General features: G+C 50.4%; 1 protein-coding gene across 4 annotated transcripts in view; it reads left to right on the top strand.

The window, feature by feature from the left end:
* The window catches only part of Tspan11 (tetraspanin 11), a 67,861-nt gene that overhangs the window by 47,360 nt on the left and 458 nt on the right, over positions 1-20,043 (top strand). The window contains exons 4-8 of one of the 4 annotated variants that reach the window (XM_048444050.3): positions 2,073-2,147; positions 2,886-2,990; positions 5,190-5,348; positions 5,658-5,744; positions 11,820-16,040. In XM_048444050.3, the coding sequence (XP_048300007.1) occupies positions 2,073-2,147; positions 2,886-2,990; positions 5,190-5,348; positions 5,658-5,744; positions 11,820-11,879 (486 nt within the window). In that variant the 3' untranslated portion in view covers positions 11,880-16,040. Of the gene's footprint in view, positions 1-2,072; positions 2,148-2,885; positions 2,991-5,189; positions 5,349-5,657; positions 5,745-5,899; positions 5,941-11,819; positions 16,041-20,043 lie in introns of those variants that run through there. The other 3 variants (XM_085687178.2, XM_085687177.2, XM_085687179.2) reach the window with 3 other exon arrangements.

Genomic DNA, 20,043 nt, shown 5'->3' with positions numbered 1-20,043 from the left:
TCAGCTGTATCCTTTTTCTGCCTTCTGGAAGCCCATAGTACCTTCTGTCCTGGCTGTGACAACAGAATAACATCTCTGGGGTTTGCCAGCTGATCCCTGGAGGCAAAATCTTTCCAGATTGAGTGAACCATTGAGTAACCTGAACTGAGGTAGCAGCTGTGTCTCCTTCCAGATATTTATTGATTTTTCTTCTTCTTCTTCTTCTTCTTCTTCTTCTTCTTCTTCTTCTTCTTCTTCTTCTTCTTCTTCTTCTTCTTCTTCTTCTTCTCCTCCTCCTCCTCCTCCTCCTCCTCCTCTTTCTCCTCTTCCTCCTCCTCTTCCTCTTCCTCTCCTTCTCCTCCTCCTCCTCTTTCTCCTCTCCTTCTCCTCCTCCTCCTCTTTCTCCTCTTCCTCCTCCTCCTCCTCCTCCTCCTCCTCCTCCTCTTCCTCTTCCTCTTCCTCTCCTTCTCCTCCTCCTTCTTCTTCCTTTTCTCTTCCTCCTCCCCTTCTTCTTTGGTTTTTCCAGACAGTGTTTCTCTGTGTAGCTTTGAAATCTACCCTGGAACTTGCTCTGTAGACCAGGCTGGCCTCAAACTCATAGAAATTCGCCTGCCTCTGCCTTCCGAGTGCTGGGATTAAAGGTGTGCGTCACTACTGCCCGGTGAAATGCTCTTCTTCATGCTCCTTCTCCTCTCTCTCTCTCTCTCTCTCTCTCTCTCTCTCTCTCTCTCTCTCTCTCCTTTCACTCTATTCTCTCTACCCTCTCCTCTGTTCCTTGTCCCTTTGGTGCCTATTTTCCCTCTATGTACCCAATTCCTCTCCCAGACCATATGGGCCTGACCTATTGGCTCCCACAAGACTCAGTGTGCTGCTGACAGTGCACAACCAGGTGGGAGCCAGGATGGAAGTGCACATCTGTATGCTTTGAAGTTCAGGGCTGGCACCGAGGAACCTGGGAGAGGCAGGCATGGTGAGAGCAGCCAAAAGCCCTGGGAAAAGTTCTGAAAAATGGGAAGTAGGGATCAGGGCTGGAAGAGATGACTCAAATCACCATCCAGGGACTTTGCCTTCTCCAGGGCCTTAGCTCCTGGGCCCAGTCTGATGTGGGATTCCCCTCTGTACACTGTGAATACCATTGGTTAATAAAGTAACCGGCTTGGCCTGATAGGGTAGAACAAAACTATGTGGGAAAAACTAAACTGAATGCTGGGAGAAAGAAGGGCAGAGTCAGAGAGAAGCTGTGGAGCCACTACCGGAGACAGACATGCTGAAACTGTGCTGGTAGGCCATGACCTGGTGGTGATGCACAGATTAATGGATATGGGTTAAATTAAGATGTAAGAGTTATCAAATAAGAAGCTAGAGCTAATGGGCCAAAGAGTGATTTAAATAATATAAATAATATAGTTTCTGTGTGATTATTTGGGGAGTCTGGGTGGCCGAGAAACGAACAAGCAGCCTCCTTACACCATCAGTCTACCTCTCCTTCCCAGCCACCAGGGTGTTTGCAGTTGTCCAAACTCAAATGCTCTTCTGTTGCTCTTTTCCTGCCTGGAGCATGCTTCTCCCCTTCTCTGCCTGGCAGGTGCCTCTGTATCCTTCTCAGAGAGGTGCCGCAGGTCCCACTACCTCCCCAAAGCCTGCTCTGCCTCCCCACCACATCAGGAGCCTCTGGGGTTACCCCACAGAAACGCCGACAACACAGTGCTCTAATAACTTCATATTGCCTCCTGCCAACACACAAACCACAGTGCCTAGCATTTGGCATCCAACCAATGTCCACTCAAGCCTGGATAATAGTTGGATTCTTGGGCTGTCCATAGACCAGAGCAGAGGGGTGAGTGGTAGCCAGCAGAGGTTGTCATGTCCAGAATGTGGGGTGTATTTTTTTTTTAAAGAGAGAGAGAGAGAGAGAGAGAGAGAGAGAGAGAGAGAGAGAGAAAGAGGAAGAAGGAGGAGGAGGAGGAAGAGGAGGAGGACTTGGGTGATAGGAGTCCTGGCAGGTATCACTGTCACCTCCCACTTCTTTGCAGAGAATTTTGTTACAAGGGAGTGCTGGTTCCCAGGGTGACCATTCCTCTTCTTGCTCCTAGTATTTCTGCCTTTTGCTGGCCATCTTCCTTGTGGAGCTGGTGGCAGGGGTCCTGGCACATGTGTACTACCAGAGGGTAAGTACAAGGTCCTGTTGCGGTTTTCTGATGGTGCCTGGGGGAGTCGCAGCAAGATGCTGGGGTTTGTGCTGCCCTAGCATCTGAGGCAGAGGTCTAGATAGGTAGTCCTATTTCCTGTCCCAGATTCGGTAGATCTCTTTGCCTCTGTTGGTACTGCTGGGTTCCATGGGGGAGCCTGGTTGAGAGTCTCTCAGGGAGGCTAATTCATTCTTCTCCCTCCAGGGATCCCTAAACAAGGAACCCACTTGCTAAGACAGCCATTGAGAAGGGCTCAGAAAGGGTCAAATGCAGACTCACCAATGGTAAAGACTGGAGTAGGCCCTGCCTACCTCAATGGGTGAGAGTCAGAATCAGTCTCTCTCTTCCCATGCTTACAGCTTCAGGGTCAGGATTTGAAGGCAAGAACAGGGTAGCAGTCCCAATAAGCAGGTCATTTGAAGCCAATGTGCACATAGTTGCCCAGGGTCACAAGCGCCCACATAGCGAACCTCATCTTGTAATCAAAGTTCAAATCCACAGCAAGTTGAAGGCAGCTCCCATGGGACACAGCATGAGCAGTGACATCTTCAGCCCCTGTCAGCTCTGCCCTTCACACCTTGCCTTCATGTCTGCTCACAACACTATCTGAGTCATTACAGTGTCCTGACGACAGCTGGCGAGAATTCGGAGCCATCTGAGTCCTAGAGGAAGGTGGGGGGGGGTGTCTGCTGACATGCTTCATGTCCCCCTCCTCAGCTGAGTGATGAGCTGAAGCAGCACCTGAACAGCACCCTGACTGAACGCTACGGGCAGCCAAGAGCGGCAGAGATCACAGCCTCGGTGGACCGGCTGCAGCAGGATGTAAGCCACACGGAAAGATGCAGGTTTACACCTTGCCTCTGTCTCTCCCAGTCTGTGTGACCCCGGGAAAACTGACTCACCCTCTCTGATCTCCTGTTGCACATCCCTAACTAAGCTGTATAGTGGAGGGGTGCAGTGATAGTGATCCCCTTTAGATGTAACACCCTGGAAAGTACTCAACGAGCCCTGGCTCCCCCATATCCCCTTTCTACTCTGTCCAAACCTCATCCCTGCTGCCTTCCAGTTTAGATCTACTGGGGCAGACAGTTACCCTCATCTCCTCCTGCCTATGAGCTAATTTTATTCTTCCTTGGAGAGATGAACCCAAGGCTCTAGTGTTCTCTGCCAGGGCCCTATGGCCCGGAGCAGGAAAGAATTTTCTGATTGTGAGCCATTGAACAGCCCATGAGGGACAATAAAAAGTCTTGTTTGCAAGACGCAGCAGATCCCAGAGAGAACAACTAGGGGCATGTGTACATACATAGGTACACACGAAATATGCAATCATGCCCCCATGAGCTTAGCCCGGTAGATGGGACAGGGCCACCCACACTGTTGGTCACCTGTTACAAGCAGCATGTACCTACTGAGTCCCACATGTAAGGAGCCGTGTGAGACAAAGGGTAGGGCAGGAGCCTTGGCTGCGGGGGGGGGGGGGTCTCACTCATGGAAATGCGGACAATAGGTGACACCAGGCAGTTTTCCCCAGGCACCTCACATTAGAAAGTAGGGGAGGTAGGGTCAGAGGAGGGCATGGTTTGCCTAAGTGGGAGGGAGGCAAACATACGCTAAAGTAAAACTTGCCACTGACCTGCCTCCGTGACGTCAACATGTGTACCACAGGCCTCTCCCAAGTTGGGGCAGTTAGTGTCCCAGCTCAGCACTAAGCCTGAGACAGTGGTGGATCAGAACTAGGGCCACATCTGGGCCACACGTGTATAAATGACACGTGTGTACATGGACCACTCCTCACACAATGACACACCATGACACACCATGACGCACAATGACAGTTGTGCTTTGGCATCTGCTGGCTCTGTGCAAATGCTGAGTGCTGTCCAAGAACCTGCTCTGACCATCCTTACACATCCTCACCGCAGAGGCTGTTTTCCCCATTTTATATAAGTGCTCAGGGGCACCAGCGCGTACACACACACACACACACACACACAACGTACAACTGCATGTGACTCTAAGCACAGCCCTCCGCAGTGGCTGCTCTGTGTGTGCTGTCATTGGCTGTGGTCAAGCTCTTGTCACACTGCTATATTACATGTGTGCTCTGGGCGTGATATCATGTCGTGGTCATGCCCTCTATGCTGTAGCTGTTACACTGTGCACATGTTCTGCCTCAGCTGTCATGTCCTGTGTGTGCTCCAGTCTCGCTGTTATGTTGAGCATGCCCTACAGGTGCTCTCTCATGTTGTGAGCCTGTTTAGCATGCACAGGGATGCGCGGACTCCCTGTGCACACCTACAGGTTTTTCCTTCCCCTGCCTCCTCTGTGCCCCTCTCAAGGACAGTCAGTGGCAAGCTAAGAGCCAGGTCCTCGGCCTCACTCCTGGCATGGAGGTGACTAACATTGGAATCGAATGTCCCTGCACCTGTACCCAAGAGACAGGAGCTGTGTCACGCTCCGGTGCAGGGATCTCAGGCTTACAGAGGGGAGAAGTGCCCAGCATCTGTTCTTTGACTCGCTCTGAATGCAGTAAAGTGCAGACCTGCTGGGCTGTACTTGGCATTCACATCAGTCTCTGTGGTCAGTGCTGACCTGGCCTCTGGGACACTCTCCATGCCCCTCTAGTCTCCGGGTTCTGAACTTCAACACCCAAATGGGGATCCTGAAGCCTCTGGCAAGTTAGATCCCTGTCCCCAAGTCTTACCTCCTAAATGACCAGGGAACATCACCCTTGTGATCCCCTCCCCCCGCTCTGGACCCTGGCTGTACACCCTAATGGCACCCAACTTCACAATTATGAAAGCCCCACATCTGTCTGTCCCTCAATCTCACAGATAATCCCTAGAATACTTGGCTTGAGGGAGCTAATGGGTGTCCTGCAGAGAAAGGTCCCAGACAGACCCTGTCCTTCTCCAAGGGGACAGGGAAATCCCAGAGGAGAACCTGAATGCTGGTCCTGAACCACAGGGGCCGGAGCACTACACAGATCCCTCTCACCCCAGCTTCATCTCCTCCTCGCAGTTCAAATGCTGTGGCAGCAACAGCTCAGCCGACTGGCAGCACAGCACATACATCTTGTCCCAGGAAGCCCAGGGTCGCCGGGTGCCCGACAGCTGCTGCAAAACCGTGGTGGCACACTGCGGCCAGCGGGCCCACCCCTCCAACATCTACAAGGTGGAGGTAAGTGCGGAGGTCATCTAGGGGTTAGGGGAGGACCCCCAGAAAGTGCAGCTCAGTAGGCAGGTGTGGGAAAGTAAAATCCAAGCTTTGGCCTGAGATCACAGAGCCTGGGGGCACTCCGAGTTCTGACAAAGGACCAAGAACTAGCATGGAAGTCTCAGACACCATGGTTCTCAAAACAGCCGGGAGAAATTCCAAGGCTGGCATCCCCCAGTCTCGGCAGCACACAGGATGACAGTCACTCACCTCCCCTCTCCCCCTGCCTGTTGCTGGGCCTTAAGGCCTGAGTAACCCGCCTCCACCTTGCAGGGAGGCTGCATGGCGAAGCTGGAGCAGTTCCTGGCTGACCACCTGCTGCTCATGGGCGCAGTGGGCATTGGGGTGGCCTGTCTTCAGGTAAGTGGAGCAGGGGATGGCTCCCTTCAGCTGAGGTCTCAGGCACCTGTCTTGGGGGAAGTAGCTGACATCTTGCACATGGCCTGCCCTACCCTTGTGCCCTCCCTTTCCCTTGGCGACCAAGGATGAACCACATTGTCCATCTCATTCCCCAGAGAGTCTTGAACAGCCTGACCTGAGTGAGGGATCAGGTATGAAGCATGTGCCCTGTGTGCTCAGCACAGCCTGCTGAGTTCGTGAACATCTATGACTGCCTGCATGTGTCTGTGTGTAGATGATACAGGGTGTGTTCACGTGTGGGCTTAAGTTGCCTGTGCACATAAGCATGCATGTACCTGACATCATTCCATGTGTGTATGTGTTGCTTCCAGGAAGATACGCCCATCTCCCTGAGGACGGGCAAAGCTACACTCTACCCTCAATGCCTCTCCCTACATCCCCTCCTCTAACCTCCGTCCAAGAAGTGAGCATCAGTCCCCTCCTTTGCTCCAATCAAGGGACTGCTGTTGGTTGTTTTTTACTCTTTTGGGGGCCCTCCACCCAGTTACCAAAGAAATCACACAGAGGCTTATTCTTACAAATGCCCAGCCTTAGCTTGGCTTGTTGCTAGCCAGCATTTCTTAACTTAAATTATCCCATCTATCTTTTGCCTCTGAGCTTTTACCTTTCTCTATTTCTGCATATCTTTCTTCACTTCCTACTCCATGACTTGCTGTGTAGCTGGGTGGCTGGCCCCTGAAATTCTCCTCCTCCTCTTGCTCCTATATCTCTTTTCCCAGATTTCTCCTATTTAATCTCTCTGCCTCCCAGCCCTGCCTATCCTTTCTCCTGCCTTGCTATTGGCCATTCAGCTCTTTATTAGACCAATCAGGTGTTTTAGGCAGGCAAAGTAACACAGCTTCACAGAGTTAAACAAATGCAACATAAAAGAATGCAACACATCTTTGTATCATTAAACAAATATTCCAGAACATAAACAAATGTAACACATCCTAAAATAATATTGTACCAAAAGAGGCCTTAGAAGAGGAGCAGGGAGAGAATCCTAAGGGTGAGCAGGCACAGAAAGCACTTGCTCCCTCATGTATGTATACTCCTGCTTCCTTCCGATTGTGGGAGCTGTGTGGTGGCTGTCCTTCTAGAAGGACGTAGGCATCCTGCTGCTCTGCCGTGCACCTCCCACCCAAGTGCTTTAAAGTGGCATCCCAAGAATGGAAGGGGCCAAACAAACAGACACTGGGGTCCCAGTCTAACTCTGGCTCAGTGTGGCCTTGAGTCACTGCTTACCTTCCTTGTCTTTCAATTTCATCTGCAAAATGAGGCTTATTTCCTCATTCTCATGTTGCCTACATAAGAGCCAGGGGTGAACAGAAGAGCACACAGCTCACACAGGGTGCCTGGTGCATACACATGACTCTATAGATAGGTGCGACCTGGCTTTATCTGATTTTCTGTGATCTCAGAGCCTTTCCAAATGCTTCGTCCTAATGCATCCTCATTCCAGACTCAAGCCAGGTGGACAGAGCACGCTCCACACTTCCTGGATCAAAGAACTGAGACCCCAAAACACTACACACAGGTCTCCCACCTAAACCTGCAGCCCCAGCTCCCTGCTTTGGCCCTTGGCTTTCCCAAGTGCATTACCCCACAGAGCCTGTGGGAAAGAAATGCATGGGATGTTAATGTCACCTGGTTTGTGGAGGCTCGCTGCTTAGGGCTGTCTTGTCTCCGGACCATGTGTCACTCCCCTCCCAGGGGGACTGGAGGGCCAGCTGCCGCCTCATGCGCTGGGAAGAAACTCTCCAGCCTCTCAGAGGAGGACCTTCTTGGTTCTGCTGATGAGCAGGACCGCATGACCTAGGACCAGTTATTTCATCTCTGAGGCTCAGTGGTCCATAAAATGAAACCGCCGCTGACTCCAGTGGTGGTCGGTCACACATCCAAATTGTGGGCCTTGTTGCCAAGCAGATGCAGGTGCCCATAAAAGATGCTCATAGCTTTTATTTCTACACAGGTCCATTATGTCTCAAAAACTCCCCCACCAACTCCCTGGTCACCTTGCTGCTAGATCAGGGAGCCCAGGGACACTACATAGTCCTTGCATTTTCCTTGTACTGAACCCAGAGTTGCTGCTGGAACCAGGCAGGGGTTACCCATCACTCCAGCTTCCGGCTCACTGGGGTTCCCTGAGACCCATCACACAGGTTTTTAAGGGACTGCCCTAGAAAGACACTGACCAAGCGTGATCCACCTCTGTCCACTTCTTCCTGGCCTTGTCTGCAGAAACTGTAGTCAAAGGTAATGAACCTGAGGAGGGCCAGGGACAGGGCAGCAAATGCTTAGGCCCAAAGTCAGAGCAGATCAGTGCTGCTATGTAAATCTAATGTCCAGGCGCCAGGCCACTGGGCAGGCAATATTCCTGCAGGCGTGACACCTCCCCCTGCTATGACTCTGCATCTCAACCCTTGCCCAGGTTTCTCACTTGTGAGAGAAGCTGAGGTGGTAATGGCCAAACCTCGGTTAGAGTGCCCTCTACTGGCAGGATATGGACATTAATCTACCCAGTCTTTCAGGCAGCCTAGAGAAAGGGCCTTCTTCCCCAGAAGAGTATTGTTTCTTCCAGACAGAGCAAACACCATGTCCCTACACACATGCGCGCGCGCGCACACACACACACACACACACACACACACACACACACACACACACACACAATCACCAAGGTCAGGATATCATCCTGAGATGGTGTCCCTTGGTTTTCTTATCAGTAGGATAGAGAGACTGAACAATTTTTTAAAAAGCAGCCGTCAGTGGACATTGTTATCTAGGAGACCGGTCTGTTAGGCACAGAAGGCAGGAGCTTCTGGCACTGCAACAACCCACCACTCCCTGCTCTCATGACCCTGCTCACCACTCCTGCACTCAAGTACATGTATGGTTTCTTCTGCAGGGTGGAATCTGCTTCTCTGTCCCATCTCTTAGCAACCTTATGCTTCTATGGCCCAGAGATTCTGGTAAGGTTCCCAGCTCACTGACCAGCCACCTTAGACAGATGCTCTGTGAACTCTGGAAACTGAGCAAGAGTACAAGGCTGCCCACTCTAAACTCAGCCAGGTGCCTGGCGGCCTGTCCATCACTGCCTCATGGACATGTAAACCAAGATGCACATGCTCAGGGGAAATGATGTCACTTACACCATGACATGTGTGCTCAGGAGAAATTATCACCTTGGCCATATTGTAGAACCCTCAGCAAATTTTGCACCCACCCAAGACCCGAGACTATGCTCCAGTACATGTACATCCAGTTGCCAAGGTGGCCCCCAGATCTCAGTATATCTTCCAACTTCCTCAGATTTCAGGGACTCCAAAGATAACTGAAGCTAGAGGTAAGGTATGGAGGGCTTCGGAAGTGGGAGAAGAAAGTCACATGGGGACTTTCCCTGGGAGTCTTAGCGGTAGGGTGGGAACTGTGGGTAGAATTGACAGAGGCCCACAGGAAGCCTCTGGACGCAGATGGGATGGCCCAGTGGTGGCCTTCACAGAGGGCTGTCTCGAGGACTACAAGCTGGGGCAGGAACTGAGTGGCAGGGGTGCTAGAAGGAGGAACACCTCCCCTCAGAGAGGTTGTCCTCTGGGCACACAGGCTCCTCTCACTAGCATTGCCAGGTTTGTCGTAGCCTCGCTGCGGGACTCCATACACTGCGGGTCCTGTCAGGTCATCAAACATGTGCTCACTCAGGGCAGAGAGGGCTGCTGGGCCCGTCTTATTCATCTACATTGAGTATGACTAACTAGTGCGAGAGAGGGAAAGTCGCTCACTGAAGATCACACAGCCACTGTGGCAGAGCCCGCCAGGCCTCCCTCCTATTCCTGGTGCTCTTTCTTCTCCACCAGCTTTCTCTCTTGTGGGTGGCTTTCCACTGTGGCATAATCTTAGAAAGCAATTTATAGAATATTCTAACTGGGAAACTTGAAAAAGGTTATAGTAGCCCAGGAATCTTTGGGGGCTGTCCTCACACACAGAGGAGGCACCTCCCTGTTAAAAAACGCCCACGTGCAGCCAAGTACTGTTCCGAGCAGCTCCCCAAGGGAGCCCCAAGTCCTGTGCAAATAGAGTTGATAGCAGGAGCCAAACTCAGGAGATGGGCTACCCTCGGCTATGTTTCGCTCTCTCCAGGAACTTCTCTGTTATTTCATGTTACCATGCTGGCTGCTTGGACCATCCATGCTGGCTTCTCTGTGACCTCTGTCAAAAGGAGATACTAGTACTAACTTGGGACCTATTAGGCTATTGGCCTTTACCCTCTGTGCACTTCAGGGCAGATGTGTATGCACACATGACTGTGTGCGAACGCGTGCGCGCGCGTGTGTGTGTGTGTGTGTGTGTGTGTGTGTGTGAGAGAGAGAGAGAGAGAGAGAGAGAGAGAGAGAGAGAAAGAGAGAGAGATCACATTGTACAGTTCAGGGTGAGGAATGTGTGCATGTATGCCTGCACGTGTGGACCTGTGCACACATTAATAAGTGTATCCTTCTACAGAGGTCAGGGTGAAGTATGTAGGCACATGCATTTGTGTGCATGAGGCCCATGCACTTGCTATGACTGTTGAAGGATCCATCTCAAATACATGATGCATGCTAGAGAATTCAGCTCCTACAAGACCATCTAGAGTTAATTGCATGCTGAGCAGAAGTGGATACATACAGCCTACAACACACATAGACCAGACCAAGAGGTTCCTCCCACCTGCCCCTTTGTGTGCATGAGAAAGACCCCAAGAACCCATGGGAAAAGCACCCAACCATGGGATGGAGACAGGAATGTGCCACAGCCCCTGGGCGCATGTCTGTGGATCACTGTGCCTGTGCCTGCTTAAAGCCAGTGGAGGGGAGATAACCTCTTAAGCCGCCTGTGGGTTTCTGAGCCTGAGTCCCCAGGTGGATTAGCCCAACTCTTAGCACTGAGGCTAAACCGGAAAGCAGAATGTATAACCTCGGATATTGACCCTTCTGGGCCTGTGGCCGGAGAGCAGGGAGCAAAGTGAAGAGATAAATCCGTCCTTAATGACCAGAAGATAACCTGACAAACAGGCAACTGTCTCAGCCTCTGCTCATCTTCATGTGTCTAGTCCTACTCTGGCTGGAGCTCCACTGGCACCCAGGCCTTCACAGCCAAGGCCGGGTCTGTAGAATAAACCAAGGAAAGACCAGATAATCCCTTACATAGAGACACTCACTTTCAACCCTGTGCCACGTAACAGTTGTGTGAATGCTACTCAGGGCTTCTGTCCTACACACAGAGTGGAAACCAAGTAACTACACTGTCACCATCAGGATCAGGATGACAGCAATGGGGCACCTTGTTCTGACACAACCCATACAACCCATCTCCTTGTCCTCAAGACATCCCTGGGTGGGAAGGAGGAGAGGGGGGAGGGCAGCTTGAGGGGTGGGAGAGCAAAGAGCATGGGGTGGAGAATACAGGTCCTCTGTAATTTGAAAGTGGGGACCAAATGGGAAACTGGGCAGGTGGGACCCTCTGTGTCCTTGTTCAGCCCGTGGGCCCAGTAGGGGTACTGGAAGGCAGGATGCCAGAGTCCCCCACACTCACTCATAGGAACACTGGGTGCTCCTCCCGGAATTGTGGAGGGCTTTGGTTTGGTTCTGGAACAGGAGGCAGAGATGCTGTGGACAGCTCTGGTGTGAGTGGGAACATCATCCCAGAAGAACCAGATGAGCAGAGCTGTCTAGAGAGAACCTCTGGGTCCACAGGTCAGTAGACCAGTCCGGGTGGGTTCTGGGAAGGACAGCAGCCTCTGGACCCCGGCTCAGACACACAGGATCGAAATGTGTTGTGTAACCAGGCTCATGATTCAAGCCCATTCTAGCAGAGAAGTCAGAGCTTCCCCTGGCCACATCAGCATCTCCTGGGGTCCTATGAGAAAAGCAGAGCCTTCCAGATGGGTAGGGTCCGCAGGGGCGGAGATCGCTCCAGTGTGAGGAACTGACTCCCAGCACTCAGCCAGCAGCCTGTGGGGTCCTCACGCCTTTGCTCTCTGTCCTCTCCATCTGGCAGATCTGCGGGATGGTCCTCACCTGCTGCCTACACCGAAGGCTCCAGCAACACTTTTATTAAAGGATGCCCCAGTAGCCTGCTGACTGCCCGACACGGGGCCCACATCCCCACATCCTGAACCAGGCCTGCAAAGTCAGCAGTTGGGTCATGGACTCCCTCGACCCTATGAAGAGCCCACCAGCTGCCTGTGATTGTGGCTCCTGGGAGTCCCACCTGGGCAGGGACCTCGGCTCACTTCTCCATTAAGAAGCAATCATTCACTGCCAGAATCTTTGGCAAGGGATGGTTCTGGCAAGAGGCTGCCAGAGCCCTTTGCAGGCATGAATCCCTATGGACTACAGGAGGGCCAGAGCTCAGTTCCCTCTGCACTATCTCAATGCCTGAGTCTGGAATAGAAGGATGGCAGAGTCTTTCCAAGACTCCTGCAGGGCTTGGTGTATGATTCCCACTGACGTTGGGTCCCAGTCAGCTCTCCTCAGAGAAAAGAGCCACTTTGGGCAGACTGAGTTAGCTCCCTCCCTCCCAAAACTTAGCTGGTTTTTGGATCTTCCCACACAATAACTGGCCGTGTCCTTCCTGTAGGGTCTAGGACAGGGGAGGTCTAAGATGGGGCAGCTAAAGGCCAGACTGTTGGAGCCGCCAGGACAGGACACTAAAGAGGCAGGTTGGTTACAGCAGGGTGTGCGGCACCTGAGAGGGTCACATGATGGTCGTGAGCCCCAGCCTCCTGTGACATGTCCTCTTCGCAGCATTGACTCCCAGAATGCCAGGTTTAAAATGTGAGTGAATTAAAGTTCTTCTCCAGCGGCCCACACCTCGGGCTGTTAAGACAGGGCTGCCAAGGAGAGAAAGCTGTGGGGAAAGAGGCACTCTGCCTGCACCCCATTTCCTGGTGCCTTCATGACCCCATTTCTCTTCCACTGTGGTCTCTGCTTTCTTCTCCACTATTCCGGAGTAACACAGTTCTCTCCTCTTTTCTCTCTAGTCATTGGATGAAATAGAGACTATTCGGGAAGAACTCCCCACACATTAAAGTAGACAGAAAAAAAAAAACTAGAAAAATCAAAAGTTGGGAGTAGATATCAACTACTCCCATAGGGAGTATAGACATAGGGTACAGACCGTAGGGGATCCCCTCTTCATTGATTATTGCTTGGGCAGCTTTGCACACCAGGACTCCAAACCAGCTTCAGCTCCACTTGGGTCTTGCTCACCTCTCCACAATGAACAAGTTGGCATCTTGTTGACCAAAAGCACTTACAACTTGCCTTCTATCTGACCCAGTTCTTACCACCGTGCACCCAGATCCTGCCGAGCTGGGTCAGTGGTTGCAGGGAGATGAGCTCCCAGTCGTACATGAGGGAACAAAGGGCCACTGGTTGCAGCCCCAGCATAGGCCTAAAATTCCATCAACAGAGGGAACATCAGGCTCTTGTTGGGTCAGCCTCTTCCACTCTGGGATTCTCTGGGAGCTACATGGAGCCCAGGCTGGCTTATGCCACCTGCCTGAAGGGCCCTGGGTTGCCTGTATAAACTCAGTTTAAAAAAAAAAGACACTTCCAAAAATCCTAGACTACATTATGACCAAGAGAAAATCTTAGCTACCCTCCGTTTTCCCAGATTCTTGCAGCTATCCGAAGGCTCACTTTGATCTCCAGGCTTATAGACCTATAAGACATATGGAGGGGGATTAAACAAAAGATGTAGGGCCCAAACCACATTGCTCCTGAAGAGGCAATACACAAGGGAAGTCGTGTATACAAAGGGATACTGTGGCCTCAGCATCTGCTTTGGTAGGCTCCCTTAATTCTCAGGCAGATGAGGACAGAAGTGACAAGTGGGGGCCATTTGTACAGCCTCGATGCAGAGGTAGTCCAGGATAGCGTGGCTCATTGACCCTGGTCAGAGCTGCAGAGTGAGTGGACAGCCCCAAATGTGAGCTCCTTGATCATAACTGCCTTGGCAACAAGATGGGGTTAGAGGACAAGAAACACGTAGTAGGCCAGGTTTAGTCCAGAATCTATAGTGAGGGGTGCCCGTCAGATGGATGCTCAGGATATTTCTTCCTACTTATCCTGAGGGACAGGTCCCTATTCAGAGGTTGGACATACCTTCAAAATGTCATCCTCAGTCTTGAGTCAGCACAAACATAGTGGGTCCCACACCAGGCCCTGAACTTGACATAGCTGGAGCCATCATATCCTTACCCTGAACGTCAGTCACCTTTCCCTCAGCTCAAAGTGGCTCCCTCAAACACAGTTTGCCTCCAAACCCCCCAGGTGGCCAGTGTTTGGGGAACGAGGGTTAACCTAAGTCTATGATAAGGAGATAAAGACTCTACATGCATTTTGTCCCTTTCCCTCCCCAGCACTGTACTCCTCACCTCCCACGGCACTTCCGCCATGGCTTTGGGGATGGTCCCTGAGGATCTGCATGTCTCCTTCAATATGTCATCCATAGTGACACCAACGGAGGGTGCTATAGCCCCCATTCTGCAGATAAAGAAACTAAGACTCGGTCAAGTTGAACGTCAGTGGTGATGGCTGTTGTCAGGGCACCAGCCAGGGGGACTCAAAGAAAGTAGAGCTGGAAGCCCCTCCCCCCAGCACCGGCTGTCAGGTTGGCATTTGAGAACAGTGTCCTAGGTGGTGTGGCCAAATAGTGGCAGCCTCACCACCTCCTCGGTTGGATGGAACCATCCATCATGTCCCAGGCCTGCAGTTTTTTGCATTCCCAGGTGAAGCAGACACCCATCTTATTTTGCAATGACAAGGCCCTATCAGGAATCTACGGAGGCCAGAGCTCCTAGGTGTGGTCCAGGCCGCACTCAGAGGCGGTGTCGGGGGTGAGAGCAGGGACTATCTTTAGTGCTCAGCCTCCATGTGGATGCGAACCACACCATGTGACGCTCACTGGCTGGAATGTGAAATGTCTCTCTCTGTCCCATAAGGAGGTCAGGACAGAACCCCAGATTGTATCCATTCCTAGAGCCACCCCAAGTTTGGAGATACCCTGGTTGGTGATGCTGAGCCTCCCCCTCAGGCAGACCCTCTCTCTCTTCTTGCCCCCTCCCCTATATTAAACATTTGTTACTTCTGGTCTCTGGAGTGGACACAGGGTGACTTCTGTCCTGAGCCCTCTCACCCATTGCATGGTCATATCCGAAAGGCTCTGGCTGTCTGGAGGACGTGCAGCAGGCCAGTGTGATGAGCCACTGGGAACTCAGAATCCGCCGCTCTGAACAGCTTCCAGGGTTTTGAAGTCCAGGGAATGAATGGACCAGTTAGAACCCTACCATCTTTGAAAATGCCCTGTTTATTGGCTCTACAGGGCTGGAGCAAAGAGGCAAGAGAAGGGAGGGCAGCCAAAGCTGTTCAGAAGGAACGTAGCCATCTTGTGACTTCCGGGTGGCACTTAGGCCATCGGTGACCAGTGTGACGTGTCTTACACTTGCTCTACCCTCAGCGACTCCAGGGGAGCCTTCAGAGCAGCATGGTACCTACCCATAGTTGCTCTAAGGAAGGCCAGAGCCAACAGTTGGCATGTCTGCTAAGTTCCCAGGTGGTAGTGATGCCGCGGCCTGGCAACCACACCAACCCACAGTGTGGAGCACACGAGGACACGGCTACCTTCAGATGTCAGAACCCTCAAGGGGCAAAAGTCATTCAGGTCATCTGACCTGAGTCATGGAGCTGCTTGAGACTGTTCCCTGTAGGTCCACAGAGAGAGCGAGATGACACCAACCACCGAGTGGCTTCCAACCAGCCAAGCACACGCCTCTCGACGGAGCCTACTTGGCACTCCTGCCCCTTCTGCGACCAGATGCCTGGTCCTTCCTGGAAAGGGGGCCCTTACTCCAAGATCCCAGCTTCTTCTCTGTGCCGTGGGGTGGCCCTGCGGTGCCCCTGTCACTCTAACATATCTAGCCAGGAATCAAGGCCCCCTCATCCTTCCCCTTCTGCTTACACACCTGTGAAACCTGCTCTTTCCCTACGCCAGTACTGACAGAAATTCCAGGGACCCCATTGTTAGGAGGCCAGATGGGCTCCTGGATCTAGCTGGCCCATGGATGTGAGACATCAGATAGCCTACAAAGGCAGATGCTGCCTTAAGCTACTGCTTACAGCGAAACTCCAAATGTGAGATGCACCTGTCCTCTGACCTCAACATAAGCTCCGTGCCTTGTGCTAACAGACTCGATAATAAAGGACTTGCACCAGAGTGCCTTCTGCTGGTGTGGTGTTGCAAGGAGACCCCGGGTCCTCTGTTCACCAACTGCATTGCACCCCCATTGGAGCTTCTGTGTTGGTCATTGCTTCCCTCCAGTGCCTGCTGACCACAGCCATCAGAAGTCTGCTGCCCCTCATTCATCATCTCACGACTTACTTGTCTGGAAGGATCTCTTCTGCTCATGAGTGTCATTAATCAGGCACTTTGGGCCACAGGGCTGAGCTGAAACAAGTGGGGTTTGCTTACAGCTTCCTGTTCCCAGCCAGTGAATATGTTCATATTTCCCTGCCACCTGCCACCACCATGAGCTGCCACCGAATCTGCCTCCTCCTGTGATAGTACTCCAGAGGCCGAGGCAGGAGGATGACTCAAAGTTTGAGGCCTGGCTGGGTTACTTAGTGAGTTCCAAGCCACCCTGAGCTAGTATAGCAGTCTTCTTTAACAAAAAAAAAAAATTCAGGATATATGAGACGACTCCGCACGTAAAAAGCTCTAGTTGCATACACATGACAACCTGAGTTGGATCCTCAGTTGTGAAAGGAGAGAACCTAACACCCAAGTCTGCCTCCTGACCTCCACACATGCACCATGGACCATGGATTCTCTCTCTCTCTCTCTCTCTCTCTCTCTCTCTCTCTCTCTCTCTCTCTTTCTTGCTCGCTCGCACGCACGCACACGCACACACACGGGGTCAGGGTTGGATAAAACAGCCAGATGTGGTAGAGCACACCTTTAATCCCAGCACCCAGGAGGCAGAGGCAGGTGGATCTCTCTGAGTTTGTGTCCAGACTGATCAACAATAGTGAGCTTCAAGCAAGCCAGGGATAGATAATAAGACCTACCTTATTTTCCAAAATGAAGGTAATAAAATAAAAAAAATAAGAAAAACAAAACGGGAGCTGGTGAGATGTCTCAGTGGGTAGAGGCACATGCCACCAAGCCGAGGTGAGAAGCGACTTATTTTTCATTCTGCTCTCGTATTTTACATGCCGACTGCAGCTTCCCCTCCCTCTACTTCTCCTAGTTCTCCTCACCTCCCCTCGCCCTGCCCCCAGACCTGCTGCCCCCACCCCCACCCCAGACCAAATACAGCATAAGATTCAATTAGGCCGGACACAAACGCTCACATCAAGGCTGGATGTGGCAATCCAGTAGAAGGAAAAGGGTCCCAAGAGCAGACAAGAGAGCCAGAGACACCCCCACTCCCACTGTCAGGAGCCTCCCCCCCCCCGCCAAAAAAACACCAAGTCAACAACCATAACATATATGCAGAGGACCTAGCTCAGACCCATGCAGGCTCCGTGATTGCTGCCTCAGTCTCTGTGAACCCTACGCTCTTCCGGTGTGCCCCCACAATTCCTTCTTCCCTACTTTTAGTGGGGTTCCCTGAGTTCTGAGGGGAGTGACCTGATGGAGACTTCCAACCTCAGCTCTCTCTCCACCTAATGTTTAACTGTGGATCTCTGCATATGATCCCATCAGCTGCCAAAGCATCTTCTCTGGTAATGACTGGACTAGGCACCAATCTATGAGTATGGCAGAACATCATTAGGAATCGTTTGAATTTATTTATTTATTTATTTATTTATTTATTTATTTATTTATTTGCCAGTCATGTTTGGTTCTACCCTAGGTCTCCTATCCAGACTCTAGTTCCTGGTCATCCAGACAGTGTTGAACATGGTCTCCCTCATGTGATATGAGCCACAAATTCGACCAGACATTGGTTGGCAACCTCCGTTATTCCTATGCCATTGTGCCAGCATACCCTTGCAGGCAGGGCATATTGTAGGTTGAAGGTTTTGTGACTGGGTTGGTGCCCCAGTCCCACCACTGGAAGCCTTGCCTGGTTATAGTAGATGGCTGGTTCAGGCTCTGTAGCCTCCGTTACTAGGAGTCCTTACAAAGGTCACCCTCATAGATTTCAGGAGTTTCCATTGTACTGGGTTTCTACCTTGCCCCCGACACACCTTCCAGTTCCAGCCATCTCTATCAGTACTATCCTCTATCCATCTCCCACCACCTGATCCCTTCTATTCCTACCCCTAGCCCTGCCAGTTCACCCACAAAATCTGTTTTCCCCCTCAAGAGATCCATGTCCCCCACCCCCACCTTGAGCCTTCCTTGTTACTTAGCCTCTCTGGGTCTGTGGATTATAGCATGATTATCATTTATTTACCAGATAATATCTACTTATAAGTGAGTACATAGCATGTTTATCTTTCTTGGTTATCTGTCTGGGTTACCTCATTCAGGATGATTTTTTTTCTAGTTCCACACATTTGCCTGCAAATTTCATGATGCTATTTTTTTTTAACAGCTGACTAAACTCCATTATGTACCACATTTTATTTATCCATTCTTCAGTTGACAGACATTTAGGTTGTTTCCAGTTTCTAGCTATTGTGAATAAAGCTTCCAGGAACATAGTTAAGCAAATGTCCTTGTGGTATGGTAGAGTATCTGTTGGGTATTTGCCCAAGAGTGATATAGCTGGGTCCTGAGGTAGTTCAGCTCCGAGTTTTCTGAGAAACCACATTGATTTTCATAGTGGCTAGACGAGTTTGCACTCCCACCAACAATGGAGGACTGTGCCCCTTGCTCCACATCCTCAATAGCATGAGCTGTCACTTGTGTCTTTGATCTTAGACATTCTGACAGATGGAAATTCAAAGTCATTTTGATTTTCCATTTCCCCAATGACTAACAATGTTTAACATTTCTTTAAGTGCTTCTCAGCCATTTGAGATTCCTCTACTGAGAATTCTGCTTAGCTCTGCAGCCCATTTTTAATTGGGTTATTTGGTTTGTTGATGTCTAGTTTCTTGAGTTCTTTATATGTTTTGGATATTAGCTCTCTGTCAGATGTGGAGTTGGTAAAGATCTTTTCCCATTCTGTAGTGTGCCATTTTGTCCTGTTGATGGTGTCCTTTGCCTTATAGAAGATTTTCAGTTTCATGAGGTCCCATTTACTAATTGTAGATCTTAGTGCCTGTGCTACTGATATTCTGTTCAAGAAATTGTCTCCTATGTCAATGCATTCAAGACTATTCCCCACTTTCTCTTCTATCAGGGGTGATGTCTCTGGTTTTGTGTTGAAGTCCACTTGGATTTCAGTTTTGTCCAGGATGATAATATAGATCTGTTTGCCTTCTTCTATATACCAACATCCAGTTAGACCAGCACCATTTATTGAAAAATTTTTTTCCCATTGTGTATTCCTGGCTTCTTTATCAAAAATCGGGTGTCTGTAGGCGTGTGGATTATGTCTGGTTTTCAGTTCAATTTCATTGATCAACCTGTCTGTTCTTATGCCAGTACCATGTGGTTTTTATTACTATAACTCCATAAAATAGTTGGAAATCAGGGGTGGCGATACCTCCAGACATTCTGTTATTGTTCAGGATTGGCTTAGATTTCCCATGTTTTTGGCTTTCTGTATGAAGTTGAGTATTGTCCTTTCAACATCTATAAGAAACTGTGTTGAATTTGTAGATTTCTTTTCATAAGAATGGCTATTTTTACTATGTTAATCCTACTGATTCATGAGCATGTGAGATCTTTCCATTTTCTGATATTTCTTCTTAAATTTCTTTCTTCAAATCATTGAAATATTTGTCATACATGTCTTTCATTTGATTGGTTACTAAGATACTTTATATTGTTCATGGCTATTGAAGAGGGTGTTGGTTCCCCGATTTCGTTCTCACTTTGTCATTTGTATGTAGGGATTACTGATTTTTTTTAAAGTTAATCTTGTGTCTAGCCACTTGATTGAAGGTGTTTATCAGCTGTGCTAGTTCTCAGATAGAATTTTGGGGGTCACTTATGCATACCGTCATATCATATGCAAATAACAATACTTTGACTTCTTCTGTTCTAATTTGTATTTCCTTGGCTTCCTTCAGTTGCTTTACTGCTCTAGCTAAAGCTTCAAGTATTATATTGAATAGAAATGAAGAGAGTGGACAGCCTTGTCTTTTCCTGATTTTAG

Source organism: Myodes glareolus, chromosome 3 (genome assembly GCF_982192425.1).
Source record: "Myodes glareolus chromosome 3, mMyoGla1.1, whole genome shotgun sequence".
Classification (NCBI taxonomy): domain Eukaryota; kingdom Metazoa; phylum Chordata; class Mammalia; order Rodentia; family Cricetidae; genus Myodes; species Myodes glareolus.
This window is presented reverse-complemented; position numbering and strand designations above follow the sequence as displayed.